This window comes from Bubalus kerabau, chromosome 16, assembly GCF_029407905.1.
Source record: "Bubalus kerabau isolate K-KA32 ecotype Philippines breed swamp buffalo chromosome 16, PCC_UOA_SB_1v2, whole genome shotgun sequence".
NCBI classification, from domain to species: domain Eukaryota; kingdom Metazoa; phylum Chordata; class Mammalia; order Artiodactyla; family Bovidae; genus Bubalus; species Bubalus kerabau.
The window spans coordinates 55,884,471-55,899,375 of NC_073639.1; the positions used below are offsets into that span (position 1 = coordinate 55,884,471).

The window sequence follows — 14,905 nt, forward strand, 5'->3', positions numbered from 1 at the left end:
ACCTGTCATCAAGACAATTTCACACTGGTTGCCTCCAGAGCTGTGCCAGGGGAGTGAGAAGGGGGTTTCACTTCCCTCCTCTGGGTGGTTAACCCTGTCATCGCTGGAGTCCCTCTGAATGCCTTACCTCATCCTCTTTGCTGAGGCCACATGCACCAAGCATAAAGCTGGAAGGCCAGTTCTCAGCTTACTGAGGACTTGGAAGGATCCAAGTGCAATGGTTAGAGTTTATTAATACAATACATCTTGGAACCAAGGATCAAAGTGTAATACACAGAGCAAGCTGCTTGGTAATTGTGGATGTTGGGTACATATTAGGGGAAAGAAGGGTCCCCTCTGAACCCTAGTAAGGCCAGTGGCCACTGATGGTTTCTGTTGTCACTTTGCCTCTAATGCTGGCAATCCCTGCCCTGTCTGGGCAGGACCCTCAGGCTGATCGTGGGAGTCAGTTCTGCATTTTCAGAGCAGATGAAGGTTTTGAATACACAGTAATCATTCACAATGGTTGTACATGATCTCCCTTTTAGATTTAACATACGAGCTGACAGTCAAGAGTTCGGATCAAACAGGTAAGAACTCCCTTCCCCAGATTTGATTCCACTGTTGTTTCCTATTGTGGCAGATGTTGGTGCCACCTGTTTTCACTAATGACACATGTAGAAGAAAACACATTTGCTGTGAAGAGTTGCATGTGTGATCAGAGCTCTCCTAGAGGAGGGGGAGGGCAGTCTGGACTCCCTAGGTGTGACGAGGGGCTGTCAGTCGGGCAGAAGGGGTGTGTGCTCTTATTTTTTTTTTGATTGACACATGTATTTAGAATGGACTTCCCTGGTGGCTCAGACCGTAAAGAATCCACCTGCCATGCAGGAGACCCAAGTTCAATCCCTAGGTTGGGAGGATCCCCTGGAGAAGGGAATGGCTATCCACACCAGTATTCTTATCTGGAGAATTCCATGGACAGAGGAGCCTGGCGGGCTACAGTCCATGGAATTGCCGAGTCAGACACAACCGAAGCGACCAACACTTCATTTAGAATGCCCATTCTCTGTGGGCTTCCCTGGTAGCTCAGTCAGTAAAGAATCTTCCTGCAGTGCAGGAGACCAGGGTTCGATCCCTGGGTCAGGAAGATCCCCTGGCAAAGGAAATGGCAACCCACTCCAGTATCCTTGCCTGGAGAATTCCATGGACAGAAGAGCCTGGCAGGCTGCAGTCCGTGGGGTCACAAAGAGTTGGGCATGACTGATTGACTTTCATTTCACCCCTCTGCTTTTCTGGGTTCTCTGGTTTCTTACAGTGAGTATGCATTCTTTCTGTAACCAAGAACAAGATGTGACATAAACCAGAAAGAAAGGATGGAGCAGTGTTCCGTCTGTGTCCAGCGAGTTAGCACAGGGCCTGGCACAGCACGTGTGCTCTCTACAGACTGGTTGAACGAGGGGCCACATTACTGGGTGGCCTCCAGAACAGCCCTGAACGCCTCTCTCTAGACTTGTCCCAGCAATGCTCCCCCAAAGCCAGAATCCTCAGGGACCCGCAAAGCTACCAGCCCGCTGGCAGCTGGGGCAGAGGGGACAGAAGCCAGGGCCGCTATGGCCTGTCCCAAACAGCTGCACCAGAGAACAGGATGATGATTTTAAAAGTGCAGAAACCACAGTGGAGTCAAGATGGCTTTTTCTAAACAGGCCTTCCCCCAGGGGTTACGGTTCAGGCTCTGAGAGATGCAGAGAGGGGACCTGAAGCAGGGGAAAGGTGGCAGCCTGGTATTGGGTCTTCCCTGCAACTTGAGAGCTTTTGTGCCTTAGACATGGAGAATGTCTATGTCTTTCCAAAACGTGCTTTGAATGGAGCAGACAGATGGCTCTGCTAACAGTGTAATCCTATGCCTTTGGAAAGGTTTAAGGCGTCCCAGGTGGCTCAGCAAGGATCCCTGGGTCGGCAAGGTCCCCTGGAGGAGGAAATGGCAACCCACTCCAGTATTCTTGCCTGGGAAGCCCCATGGACAGAGGAGCCAGGCGGGCTACAGTCCACAGGGTTGCAAAAAGAGTTGGATAGGGCTCAGTGATTAAACCATAACCAACCAATACTCTGAAGCTGCCCATTTTAACATCAGCGTTTTTTTAAATTTGGAGACATCGTTTCATGCACTAAGCCACAGAACTGAACTGAACTGGACGGGGCCTCAAAGACCTCCTGATCACCTGCCCTTTCCTGGGAGGAGAGGACGCTGAAGGGGCATGAGGGGTGGGGTCCCGCCTTCCTTGTGGCCTGTGGGTACCACACCCATCTTGGACAGGCGTACCCCTCTCCCATGGGGAGGCGAGGCCGGCCTAGACCCCTGATCCTTGCAGGAAAGGTCTCCCTGCCCCCATCCCCCCAACCCCCAGCATCTAGCCGCCCTGCCCTTGGGTTCTCACTCTGCCCCCTCGGCTTGTCCATCCAGGGGACGGAGCTTCCAGAAGCAGTGAACTCAAGAAAAGATGTGAAGACCTGGAGGCGCAGCTGAAACTGAAGGAGGACGAGAACACGGAGTTGCTAAAGGAGCTGGAGCAGAAGAACGCGATGATCACCGTGCTGGAGAACACCATCAAGGAACGCGAGCGCAAGTACCTGGAGGAGCTGAAGGTCAAGAGCCACAAGCTAGGCGTGCTGACCAGCGAACTGGAGCAGCGCGCCGGCACCATCGCCTACCTGACCTCTCAGCTGCACGCCACCAAGAGGAAGCTCCTGAGCTCGGGCGGCACCTCGGACGGCAGCCCGGCCGGCAGCCCCGCGCTGGCCAGCTACAAGCCGGCGCCGCCCAAGGACAGGCTGCCCGAGACGCCCCGGCGCCGCATGAAGAAGAGCCTCTCGGCCCCGCTGCACCCGGAGTTCGAGGAGGTCTACAGATTTGGGGCCGAGAGCCGGAAACTGCTGCTGCGGGAGCCTGTGGACGCCATGCCGGACCCCACCCCATTCCTGCTGGCCAGGGAGTCGGCCGAGGTCCACCTGATCAAGGAGCGGCCCCTCGTCATCCCCCCCATCGCCTCGGACCGCAGCGCCGGCGAGCAGCCCAGCCCGGCGCGCGAGAAGCCGCACAAGGCGCACGTGGGCGTGGCGCACCGCATCCACCACGTGGCCCCGGCGCAGGCCCCGCCCGAGGTGGAGACGCTGGCGGTGGACCAGGTGAACGGAGGCAAGGTGGTCAGGAAGCACTCAGGGACGGACAGAACTGTGTGAGCGCCCCGCCCCACTCCACCCCCCGGCGACCCTCCACCCCGCTGTCGAGGCACTGTGATCACAACTAGGAAAACACTTCATCCACACCTCCTCTTTTGCTTTGTCTTTTTTAAATTCCCATGCATGCCAAATTTTTTTCACACTGTCAACAGATTATTCTCCTCCTACTCCTCCTCTGGCCCTCTGACTTGACACCGAAACAGGATCTTGCCTCTGCCGCAGAATCCGTATTTACTAATCGCTGAGGCCAAACACCTGCGTGCCCACTCGCTTGCTTCTAGCCCCGCTCCGCGGAACCTCCGCGCACGCGCGCGCACACAGCACGGGCCACAGGCCGCGTTCCTGCTCGACGTTAACGAAATTATCCGATAGTCACACGCCTAATTCTAAAGTCGGAGCAACGCATATCGGCCTTGACCTCACGCCTCGGGTTTCCGGGGCGGCCTTTCCGGAAAAGCCCTGCGCCCTCCTGGAGACCCCCCCCCGACACACCCACCCCGGGGGCGGCACAGATAAACCGAGCAGATGTATGTTATGTCACAGGAACTAAATAAGATGACATTACTCCTCATATCACCACGAGCTGAATGTGTGTTCATATTTTTTGTTTTATCCAAAATGTTTAAGATCCCAACAAACTTTATTTTCTAAACCTGCCTTCTTTCTGTTTTGTGTCTTTTATTAAACCACCCCAGGGTGGGCCTAGAGGGGAGAGACAGTGGGAGGGGGAGAAATAGAACACCCCCACCCGTAACTGCTGCCCAGAGAGTGGGCTCACCCAGGGTAGGTCCCGGGGTGGGGTTCACTTCCGGAAAGAGGAGCCCCGGTTAGCTCACATTACCCAGAGCTAGTCCCTAGAATGTTCTGCGTTTCTGGCAAAAGTCGCTTTTCCGGCCCTGCCCTTGTGTCCTGCTAGCGCTCAGCTCAGACCTGTCCCTCCTATGCAGAGTTAAGCTGCTCCTCATTCCCAGACTGGCCTGGCCAGGGCTCCAGGTGCACAGAAGAAAAGGACACCCGGGAGCTGCTGGTCCTGGAAATTTCTAAGTCTGCACCCTCACAAACCCAGGCAGTTGGGGGCAGGAGCTCAGGCAGGGCTTAAACATCAGACCCACTGTCTTAACCCACCTGCTGGCAGGTCTGCACCACAAGAACTGGGCTGGAGACTTGTGGAAGGGAGAGGCCCTGGGTGATTCTGTCCACCTCTGCTCCTCCTTGGCATCATCAGCCCAGGGAAGGGGCCCCTGCTGACCCCACGGGGCAGCCCCTGCCTTCTACCCCACACCCTAGCACACAGCGCTTGCCCCAAAGAGGCAGCTGCTGAAACAGACCTGGATTATCAGAAAACCACCTTTGGGGGACTTCCCTGGTGGTTCAGTGGCTAAACCTCCCTGCTCCCAATGCAGGGGGCTGGGGTTCAATCCCAGGTCAGAGAACTAAACCCCACATACTGAAACTAAAGATCCTGCATACTGCAACTAAGACCTGGCACAGCCAAATAAATGACTTAAGAAAATACTAAAAACCAAAAAAAAAAAAAAAAAAAAACCACCTTTGTAAATTCAAATTTACATTAGAATTCTCACTTGTGCCATTGACATGCCAGCCAATTTTGTTGAGAAGGGAAAGAGATTTCTGTCTGAAAAGGGAAAGAAAATTTGACACATCTTAAAAGGCTCTTTTTTATTTTACTTTTTGAATACATAGAATCCTTAAAAAAATATTTTTGAAAAAAAACATTCAGGTTAACTTATATGGAAAAAGATGAAAATGGATTTCAAATGAAAGGAAAAAGCAGTGTCAATCCCCCTCCTTCCTCCAGCAGTCCCAAGAAGTGACAGCAGACGATCTAGTCTTTCTCTAACTCCAGCATATCCACCGCTGACCACAGACTTAGAATCCATTGCTGTTTCTTCAGCCAGAGGGTTAATCAGAATTCAGGGTGAGGCACACCCCTTGCAGGACCCAGTGAGAAATGTGCTTCGTGGTAAAGAGATCGGCTTCAAAAACCAAGCCGACCCCCATGGCATTCCTTCTGGTGGAGGTGGTGTAGACAGGCGTCCGGAAGGTGTTCTGCACAGGAAAAAGGGTGTGAGGGCAGAATCGAAAGTGAAATTGAAAGCTGCGCAGTCGTGTCTGACTCTTTACAACCCCATGGACTATATACGTGGACTATACAGTCCATAGAATTTTCCAGGCCAGAATACTGGAGTGGGTAGCCATTCCCTTCTCCAGGGGATTGTCTCAACCCAGGGATCAAACCCAGGTGTCCCATATTGCAGGAGGATTCTTGACCAGCTGAGCCTGCAGAAGGGAGTGCTAGTCCCAGAGGGTGGGTGGGAGGGCGAAGGCTCATCGAAGAGCTCAGGAACCAGAAGGCTCCCCACCAAGCCCATGAGGCACGCCCAGGCTCTGCAAACACCCATGAAAAGCGGGTAGGCGGCAGGGCAGGAGGCACCTGCCGTCCACAGCGAATGTAACTCCATTCAGATCCAAGCAGTGCCCACAGAATTTCACAAGAAGGGAGAAGTCACTCCTGAAGCAGGCCTGGAGCACCGCATCCGAGCTTTAACCCGTGGCCCCCTGAGGAAGACTCTGCACACACTCATGCGCACAAGTGCATTTCCTGAGGACGGGCTCAAGGGCTTCCCCCAGCCCTGAAAGGTGAAGGGCTCCTGTGCTGAAAGGCAAGACTGCTGGAAACTGCCTGGTGTCTAACTCTAGTCAGAGGAGACCAGAAGAGGAGAACTGAAGTGGGCATCAGCATTTCACCTGCAGCTTGAGGCGATGGGCTTCAATGGGGATGATCTTCAGGATGGGCAGGTCAACCACCAGCACCTTGGGTTTGCTCTTGATAAGACATCCTTTTTCTATGTCCCAGTCAGCGCCTTCTAGATACAGTCCTGAGACAAAGCATCCTAGAGGCACAAGGAAGACAGCCAGGCTTAGGCATTGTTGCTTAGTCCCTCAGTCGTGTCTGCCTCTTTTGCAACCCCTCAGGCTCCTCTGTCCATGGGATTTCCCAGGCAAGAATACTGGAGTGGGTTGCCATTTCCTCCTCCAACCCAGGGATAGAACTTGCATCTCCTGCATTGGCAGGTGGATTCTTTACCACTGAGCCATGCGGGAAACCCTGGACTCAGGCAGGGGGACGTATAATTCTGCTGTATGGCTCTTAGGGGATGTGCATATCAATAAACAAAAAGGTAACTAACCGAGTCTCCTTCCCCAGACACAGCCCATGCCTGTTCCCAAAAGACATGGCCACCACTTCTACCTGGCCCACTTTCCCTTTGTAGAGGAACAGCCCAGATCCGATGCCCCGGAGACCCCATGACCCTCCCTATGGCCACCGTGCCATGGAGGAGGGGTGGGCGTCTCTCCCCAGCGATTTGGCACCCCAGACTTAGCGGCCTGGGGCCCCCAGAGTCAGCTGGCACCACAGCAATTCTGAGTCCCCCCAGAGCCGAAGTGACAGGAAAGCAGGGAGCTGAAGCCTTGCAGAGGAAGCGGTCTCAGGGAGGAGGACAGTGCATACTTGCCCAGGAGCGGAGAATAGGACGGCCACTTGGCCCAGAGAGGATGGAGGTCCCAGCACCGCCAGTCCCTTTGAGACCTCTCTGGGGCTTCTACAATGGGGATGGAGCATTCCTGAATGTTCACTGTATATCCCTGCTCCCCAAGCTATCAATAGATCAAGAGGGCTTTTGTGCTTGCACTTCACTCCAAGACAGCAGTCCCCAACCTTTTCGGCACTAGGGACCAGTTTCGTGGAAGACAATTTTTCCACGGACTGGGAGTCAGGGGCGATGTTTGGGGCGATGGTTTCAGGATGATTCAAGCGCATTGCATGTCTTGTGCACTTTATTTCTACATCAGCTCTGCCTCAGATCATCAGAAATAGATCCCAGAGGTTGGGGACCACTGTTCTAAGACATGACTCCCCCAAGAAATAGCAGTCTCCAGCTGTAGTTTGCAGACTGTAGCCAGTGTCTAAGGGACTTGAAGTTACAGCACAATTAAATGGTCCGCACCTCGCCTATCCCACTCCCTGGCTTCCATGCCCCTGGGTTCTCATGGTTCTGGGAAGCCACCTGGCGATCCAGTTCTTTGAAAGCTCACACTCTAACCCTAGGAGCCCATTTCCCATAGACGAGCAGGGTGAGTGTGGCTCAGCTCTCCCCTGACATCAGCCCGCATCTCAAAGGAAAAACTGGACAAGAAGCATCCAGACACACCCTCAGAGATGCCAGGACCCACGCGGACAGTGCACATACACAGCCAGTGTTTGCAGCAGTCTGACCTTCAAACACTTCCTGGCCCATCCGGGCCCACACTGTGCTCATGCCTTCAGCTCCAGAAGGGAGACCTTACAGGAGAGTCTGTGAGTCTACAGGGAGCTGGCCATACCTTGTCCTGCCCGCTCATTCACTTCATCTGCATCCTGGAACTTGGTCACTTGGGTGAACAGAGTGGAGCGGTCCAGTGGCCAGCCGTTCCTCCGGCAGGTGGCCTGCACCAGGGCCGTGAGGTAGGATTCTGGGATGTGCAGCCCAGAGAGCCACATCACACTGGGCTCGCTCTCGGTGACCTGGAAAGGGAGGCGGTCAGGTGGGAGCCTGGGGCTGCCATCAAATGCCAGGGTCATGGCTGACAAAAGAGGCAGTTCACCTTAGAGGGAGAAAGATGGTGTTGGGGTAGCTGTTGGCCCATTGGGAAGAATAAGCTGGATGGCCAAACTCCAGGTGGAGCAAAGACTTAAATATAAACAATAAACCACACTGAGACTCTGCGTTCTTACTGCAGGGGTCGAGGGTTCAATCCCTGATCAGGGAACTAGGATCCTATATGCCGTGGCACAGCCAAAAACAAAACAAAAATGAATAAATAAATAAACCACAAAAGTACCAAATGAGATCTCCCGCGAGCATGATTCTGCTTCAGAATCATGGAGTAGGGAATACAAAACTCAGAAGCCATGAAAGAAAAGACTGGTCTATTTGACTACATTAAAATGTAAAACTCTCCTATGGAAAAAAATACACAAAATCAACAAGCTTGAGGCAAGCTGGGGAGGTATCTGCAACTCCAGCAGAGAAAAAGGGTAAATCCCCTTGATGTACAAAAAGGGAAAGGAAAGTGAAGTCGCTCAGTTGTGTCTGACTCTTTGCGACCCCATGGACTGTAGCCTATCAGACTCCTCCATCCATGGGATTTTCCAGGCAAGATACTGGAGTGGGTTGCCATTTCCTTCTCCAGGAGATCTTCCCGACCCAAGGACTGAACCCGGGTCTCCTGCATTGTAGGCAGACGCTTTACTATCTGAGCCACCAGGGAAGTCAAAGAGCTCTTAAAAATCAATTTTAAAAGGTGGAAAACTTGGTAAGAATGAAATCCAAATACAAAAAGTCAAGTCACAGAAAAACACGCGAGGTCTATAAACAGGTCAAAGACATTCGGCCTCACCATAATTAAAGGAATACACATCCAAAATCTTGGATATTATTTTTTACGTATGAAGAAGAAAAAGGTCCAAAATATTGAGAACACACCATGTGGCAGAGAGGCAAGGAAATGATCATTCTTGTACACTTGGTGTCAAGTTCTCTAGGAAACTGACAAGAGCTGTCAGAATTCAAAACGCACACACCCGGATCCAATCCTTCCATTGTACACAAGGAATATACTCATATGAGTCTCCAAAGTCACGTGCAACAGACTGTTGTTTGTACTAGCAAAACCAAAAACAAGCAGACAAAAAAAGACAGGGACTTCCCTGGTGGCCCAGAGGCTAAGACTACACTCCCAACACAAGGGGCCCAGGTTCCATCGCTGGTCAGGGAACTAGAGAGCCCACATGCTGCAACTAAGACCCAGTGCAGCCAAATTTTTAAAGTTGACTTAAAAAAAACTCCAATGGTAACCAACTAAATGTCCATTGGGGAAAGGATACAGCTGGATGTGAGCTGGAATTGCCTAGAGAGATCTCAGTGTAATACTTAGATGGAACAATTGCCAAGACAGACTCTTAGGTGAATAAGTCGTGCACAGTATGCTTCAGAGTCTTTAAAAGAAAGAAAGAAATGGGAAAAAAAAATACAGATATGCCTGCAGAGTCACGGACCATTTCCAGAGCACCTAATCAGCTCTGGACAGAGGTACTACCAGGGATGGGAGAAGTCGGGAGGTGGTTTGAGGGAGTCCCGGCCAAGCCTTGAACCAGCAAGCAGACCGCTGCCCTCACTCACCCATGTCGTGTACTGGTTGAACCTCCGCAGGAAGTAGAGCATCCAGTTTCCAAGGGACTTTAAGGTGTCAGGGGCAAGCTTTCTCCAGATGTTAGGGATTTGCCCGAGAAAGAGAGACCTGGCTACGTCATCTAATTCACTGCTCATCCCAACTTCTCCGGCCAAGGCCTGTTGACAGAATCAAGAGCAATCAGGCAAGACTAGGGGAAGACCAGGCACTCCACCTGGGCAGGAATCTGCACTTGAGTACCGGGGCTTACCCTCTGAAGTTCAGCCAGGGACCTGGTCATCCGTATGACAAGCTTGTTGAAGCGTTCCAGCTCCTGCAGGAGGACCACCGAGGTGGGGGAGATGCTCTGCCCAAGGTGCTTCCTGACCAGGTCCAAGTCAAAGATTTGGGGCATCTTGTTTTCTATGTCCTTGGCCACCTGGCCGATGTAATCATCTCTGCTGATGCCAGCGCTGGATTCCCCTGAAACCAGGACACGTTGTTAGAGACAGCAAGGCACCTGAGCATGGGACCAGGGTATCCAGCGCCTTCGATGAAAGGCACCAGCAATGTGGAAACTACCAGAAACCAAAGCAGCACACTTTGGACCAACGCCCTTGGTCCCCCAGGAGCACAGTTGTCTGCAGGGGACTTTACCCGTCTGGGGCTGCAGCTCCAGCAGGTGAGCCCACATGTCTCGAGCCGCCTGAGTGTAATATCCAATCTCAGCATTGGGGTGAAGACCAAACACTTCAGGCGTGTTGGCCAGCGGAAGGGCCTCAATGGCTTCTATAAATGGAGAGAACAGGCAGCGGTTACACCGCCGTGTCAACCCCCCAGCCCCCAATTTCTGAAGACCCACAGCCTTAACCTCCCCAGACACATTATATTACTTTCCACTTCTTAAAGGGGTACATGCTTTTAAAATAAGAATTCAACACTACTACATCCAAGCCAGCTCTGGGTGCATCTATTTTTTTTTTGCCATGCCTTGCAGGATCCTAATTCTCCAATCAAGGATCACACCCAGGCCCACAGCAGTGAAAGCCCAGAGTCCTCACCACTGGACGACCAGGGAACTCCTTCTATGCACAGCTTTTATGAAAATGGCCCAGTGAGGGGACTTCCCTGGTGATCCAGTGGTTAAGAATCTGCCTTCCAATGCAGGGGATGCAGGTTCAATCCCTGGTCAGGGAACTCACATCCCCTATGCTATGGAGCAACTAAGCCCATGTGCCTCAACTACTGAGCCCATGCACCCCAACAAAAGATCTTGCATGAAACAATGAAGATCCCACATTCCGTGACTAAGACCTGATGCAGCCAAATAGATGAATAAAATTTCTTAAACAAAAAAAATAAACTATATTAAAAAGAACATTTAGGATCATTAGATATATTCTAACAATAAATATATGAATTATAATAAACTGGGTTATTCAGATGTATTCTTCAAAAGTTTATATAAACTCTAAGCTTTCCTGGTGGCTCAGATGGTAAAGAATCTGCCCGCAGTTCAGGAGACCCAGGTTCAATCCCTGAGTCGGGAAAATCCCCTGGAAAAGGAAATGGCAACCCCCTCCAGTATTCTTGCCTGGAGAATTCCATGGACAGAGGAGCCTGGCAGGCTACAGTCCATGGGGTCGCAAAGAATGGACAGTACTGAGCGACTAACACACACGTATATATATCTTTGATCTCCTTCCCTTATCAGTATATATCTAGGGGATATATACAAATATGTATGTATTTGAGTATAATAAACTGCTTTGTTTTCAAATATAAAATTAAATTTTAAAAAAATTAAAAAGAAAAGAAAATGGCTCTGTGAGTTTCCCAGGGGCCACTCTGCCCTTCAGTGGAGAATCTGATATATGTACCATCATTCCAGGATAGGAAGTCTGAACTAACTCCATCAGGTCTTAGGCTAGGAAGAGCCTGCTGCGTTCCCTCTAAAAAGCATAAGAAACCACCCCCGACCTGACAAGGAACCCCAACAGCGGAGGGGTCAGAAGAACCATCAAGCCAACCGCAGAAATCAGAACAGCTGAAATGCACAGGCTCCCTTAGGATAAAATATTTAGCATACTTTCTAATGACTGAGAAATCTCACCAACAAAGTTTTCCTTGACATCCCCTGGGGGGATTTTGTAGTCCACTTCCTTGTTCCGGAAGAAGTGGAATGGCTGGAAAGTATCGAAGAGGAAGTCTCCCAGGTACTCGTCCATGTAGATGGTCAGGATACGCCGGTCGAAGCTGTCGATGGCCCGTCCTCCGTACATAACCTGACGGTAAAAAGAGAGAGAGTCGATGGGAACCCAGACCTCCAGGGTGAACCCTAAGGTCCCAGCAGATAGCCCAGGGTCAAGCCCAGATGTACCCTCAGTGAGACTCCTGCTGTCTGGCCACCGTGCAGCTCCAACCGTACTCGCCCACAGTGCCTTTGAGCCGCTATATACCAGGGGGCTAGTGTGCAGACTCGCAGAGCCCAGGGTGACAGCAGTTCTTGTGTGCAATTGGCCAAACTCCCCAAAACACAGCAAATAAGCAACAAAACAACGCAGGAAGCCAGCAGCCCCTTTTGTATCTGGAATGGTGATGTCTCTGTTTGAGCCACGTGCAGGCTACCGGGGAAGCTTTCCCACAAACGCTGTATAATGTCATGGCCTCCAGAGTAGACCTCCAGGCCAGTTGAACAGGAGCTGGGCTCCAGTGATGTGCCTGAAGCATCCTGGGTGGGGAACATGAGTCCCCAGGACAGTAAGTCCAGGGCCCCCAGGTGAAGCCTGCTCACTTAGAATGAGGAATAATGGAGTGATGAATGGAGGTATTTCTTAGGGACACAGGGGCCTTTGACTGATGGGCAGCAGGAGCAAGAGGAGAGTCCCAGGGCTTTCCCGGGTGGCTCAGTGATAAAGTATCCGCCTGCCAAAGCGGGAGACACAGGTTCAATCCCTGGTCTGGGAAGATCCCACATGCTATGGAACAACTGCGTCCCATGTGCCACAACTATTGAGCTTGTGCTCTAGAGCCCAGGAGCCGTAACTACTGAAAACCGTGTACCTAGAGCCTGTGCTCCACAGCAGGAGAAGCCACCTCAATGAGAAGCCCATGCACTGCACTGAAAAGTACCCCCACTCTCCGCAACTAGACAAAGCCCGAGCAGCAACAAGACTCAGCACAGCCAAAAATAAATATCTTTTTTTTTTTTCAAAGAAGGGAGTCCCAGAGGGCTCAGAGGCCATGGACCAGGGGTGCCAGGCCATAGCCCAGCCCGCCCCAGTGTGGGTGGGGGGAGTGGAGAGGTGCAGAGGGTCCCCAGGATGCTCCTACCTCTCCGATGAGGTACTTGAGGCTACCCCATGGGATCCGAGGGTCATGCTGCTGGAAGGCTTTTGTCAAGTATGTGTTCAGAATTTCCATGCATACCTTAAAAGAGGAGGAACAGGCCTGGGTATCCACAAACCCACAGCCAGCCAGGCTCTGACTGTTTTCTGAAAACGCGGGCAGGAACCACTGAGAGAGGAGTGTCCCCGGGTGGAGGCAGCAGCCACATCTTCACCTGGAAGTCAGACTCGTTGAAGTCATAGTACACATTCCAGCCGATCTTCCCGAACTTTCTCCTCTCCTGCACCACTGCATGGAAGAATGCCAGCACGTAGACCAGGGACTTGAAAGCAGGGTGTGGGCACTGGTCCAGCATTTCAGGAGAGATCTTAAAGTACGTGGCTCTCATGTTGAGTTTCAGCCCGTTGGGTGGCTCAGTGACAACCTGTCAGGAGGGCAGACAGATGGGGACGGGGACCCCAGACCCAGGAGCCGGGCTCTGAAGAATGGCCTTCTCTCCATCCTAACAGGGCATCTTCCCTGTTTCCCTAACAGTGAAAGTCAAGGACCCAGGCGAATTAGTTTAAAAAAAAAAAAACCTAGATATTGGGGACTTTCCTGGTGCCCAGTGGTTAAGAATCCACCTTCCAATTCAGGGGACAAGGGTTTGATCCCTGGTCGGGGAACTAAGATCCTACATGCCACACGTCAATTAACCCCATGAGGAAATGGTAACCCACTCCAGTATTCTTGCCTGGAGAATCCCATGGACAGAGGAGCCTGATGGGCTACAGTCCATAGGGTTGCAAAGAGTCAGACATGACTGAAGCGACTGAGCACGCACTCCACAAGAGAAGCCCATGCACGACAGCGAAGACCCAGCCCAGCCACACACACACACACACACACACACACCCCAACCTAGATGTTGTTCCAGCTCTGCCCTAACTCATCAAATGATCCTAGGAAGGCTCTTTAAGCCTCTTTCTGATTCATGGGATCCTCAAATGTAAAACAGAAGGAGGTACATTTTCCCTCTACCTGTCCCAGAGGCAGAGAGAGATGACAAAACCTTTCCCCAGAATGTCCCCGGAGACTAAGTTAAACAGGGCCTGTAAACCCCTTGAAACAAGCACTCAGGTTCTGTGGGCTGTGGGCGGGCCAATCATGAGAGAGAAAATAGGAGGTTTAATAAATGTGAAGTCTGTGAAAACTAACCCACACATGCTTTGGGTACATGCAGAAGGGATAAAGACAGGCCTGGGAATCATCACTGTCACCCAGTGATCATCATCTTATTCTGGACAGTGCTCATCTCTGAAGAGAGAGATGGAATTGGGGAAGAGGGGTGCAAGGGGTCCCAGCTCTATCCTACACACATCACACACACACACACACACACACACACACACACACACACACACACAGGTAGCAAAACTGGGAGGCGAACTGAGGAACTGAGCCATGGGTGCGTCTGTTTATCCTACAGGCAGACCTTCAAGGACTTCTGCAGGATCCCAATGGGGAAGCCCTTGGTGGGGTCTGTGGTGAGCCACAGGCGGAAGTCAGGGTGGGGCTTGGTGATCCTCTCCAGGGACTTCTCCAGATCCTTCAGCCACTTGACCAAGAGATGGCAATTCTGCAGCATCAGCCACTGCCCTCGAGCCACCGCCGTCTCCAGCAGCTGCAGGGCCACCTGCTCTGACAGAGACAGAAGGGAAGTGTTGGCATCCCAAGGCTGCACCACCCCGTGCTCTCCCAGACCCTCCCCAAGCCCCCATAACCTGCTGGCCACTGCAGCAGAAGACACAAAGGAGCCGGTGGTCCCAGAGCTGCAGAGGGAGCCTCTGAAGATACAACCCTTGAGCATTCCTCCAGGGTCACCCGGGTTCACTGGGCTGCACTCACTGGCCTCCCTTGGCACCCAGAGCTCCAACCTCAGACACAGTGGCACCTGCCCCCTGACAGGGTGGCCTGGCCACTGGCAGCCACCAGTGACAGCATGATCCAAAACAGGGCTGCTGCAAGGGCCGAGGGAGATGATCACCAGATGCGATGATGACCAGATTTGGAGGGACTTCCTGGTGGTCCAGTGGCTAAGACTCCAATCTCCCAATATAGGAGGTCC

The 14,905-nt window shown here is 52.1% G+C and overlaps 2 protein-coding genes across 4 annotated transcripts in view; one reads left to right on the forward strand and one right to left on the reverse strand.

The window, feature by feature from the left end:
• Positions 1-4,742, forward strand: part of CCDC92 (coiled-coil domain containing 92) — a 37,249-nt gene extending 32,507 nt beyond the window's left edge. Inside the window, exons 3-4 of one of the 2 annotated variants that reach the window (XM_055550811.1) lie at positions 528-569; positions 2,441-4,741. In XM_055550811.1, the coding sequence (XP_055406786.1) occupies positions 528-569; positions 2,441-3,216 (818 nt within the window). In that variant the 3' untranslated portion in view covers positions 3,217-4,741. Of the gene's footprint in view, positions 1-527; positions 570-2,440 lie in introns of both variants that reach the window. The other variant, XM_055550812.1, reaches the window with a different exon arrangement.
• A 173-nt stretch (positions 4,743-4,915) lies between these two features.
• DNAH10 (dynein axonemal heavy chain 10) overlaps positions 4,916-14,905 on the reverse strand; it is a 161,177-nt gene continuing 151,187 nt past the window's right edge. For both annotated transcript variants that reach the window (XM_055550810.1, XM_055550808.1), the window contains 10 exons: positions 14,273-14,473; positions 13,013-13,222; positions 12,784-12,879; positions 11,564-11,735; positions 10,108-10,239; positions 9,722-9,933; positions 9,462-9,629; positions 7,624-7,804; positions 5,986-6,131; positions 4,916-5,286 (listed from right to left, as the gene is read on the reverse strand). In XM_055550810.1, the coding sequence (XP_055406785.1) occupies positions 5,140-5,286; positions 5,986-6,131; positions 7,624-7,804; positions 9,462-9,629; positions 9,722-9,933; positions 10,108-10,239; positions 11,564-11,735; positions 12,784-12,879; positions 13,013-13,222; positions 14,273-14,473 (1,665 nt within the window). In that variant the 3' untranslated portion in view covers positions 4,916-5,139. The remainder of the gene's footprint in view (positions 5,287-5,985; positions 6,132-7,623; positions 7,805-9,461; positions 9,630-9,721; positions 9,934-10,107; positions 10,240-11,563; positions 11,736-12,783; positions 12,880-13,012; positions 13,223-14,272; positions 14,474-14,905) is intronic.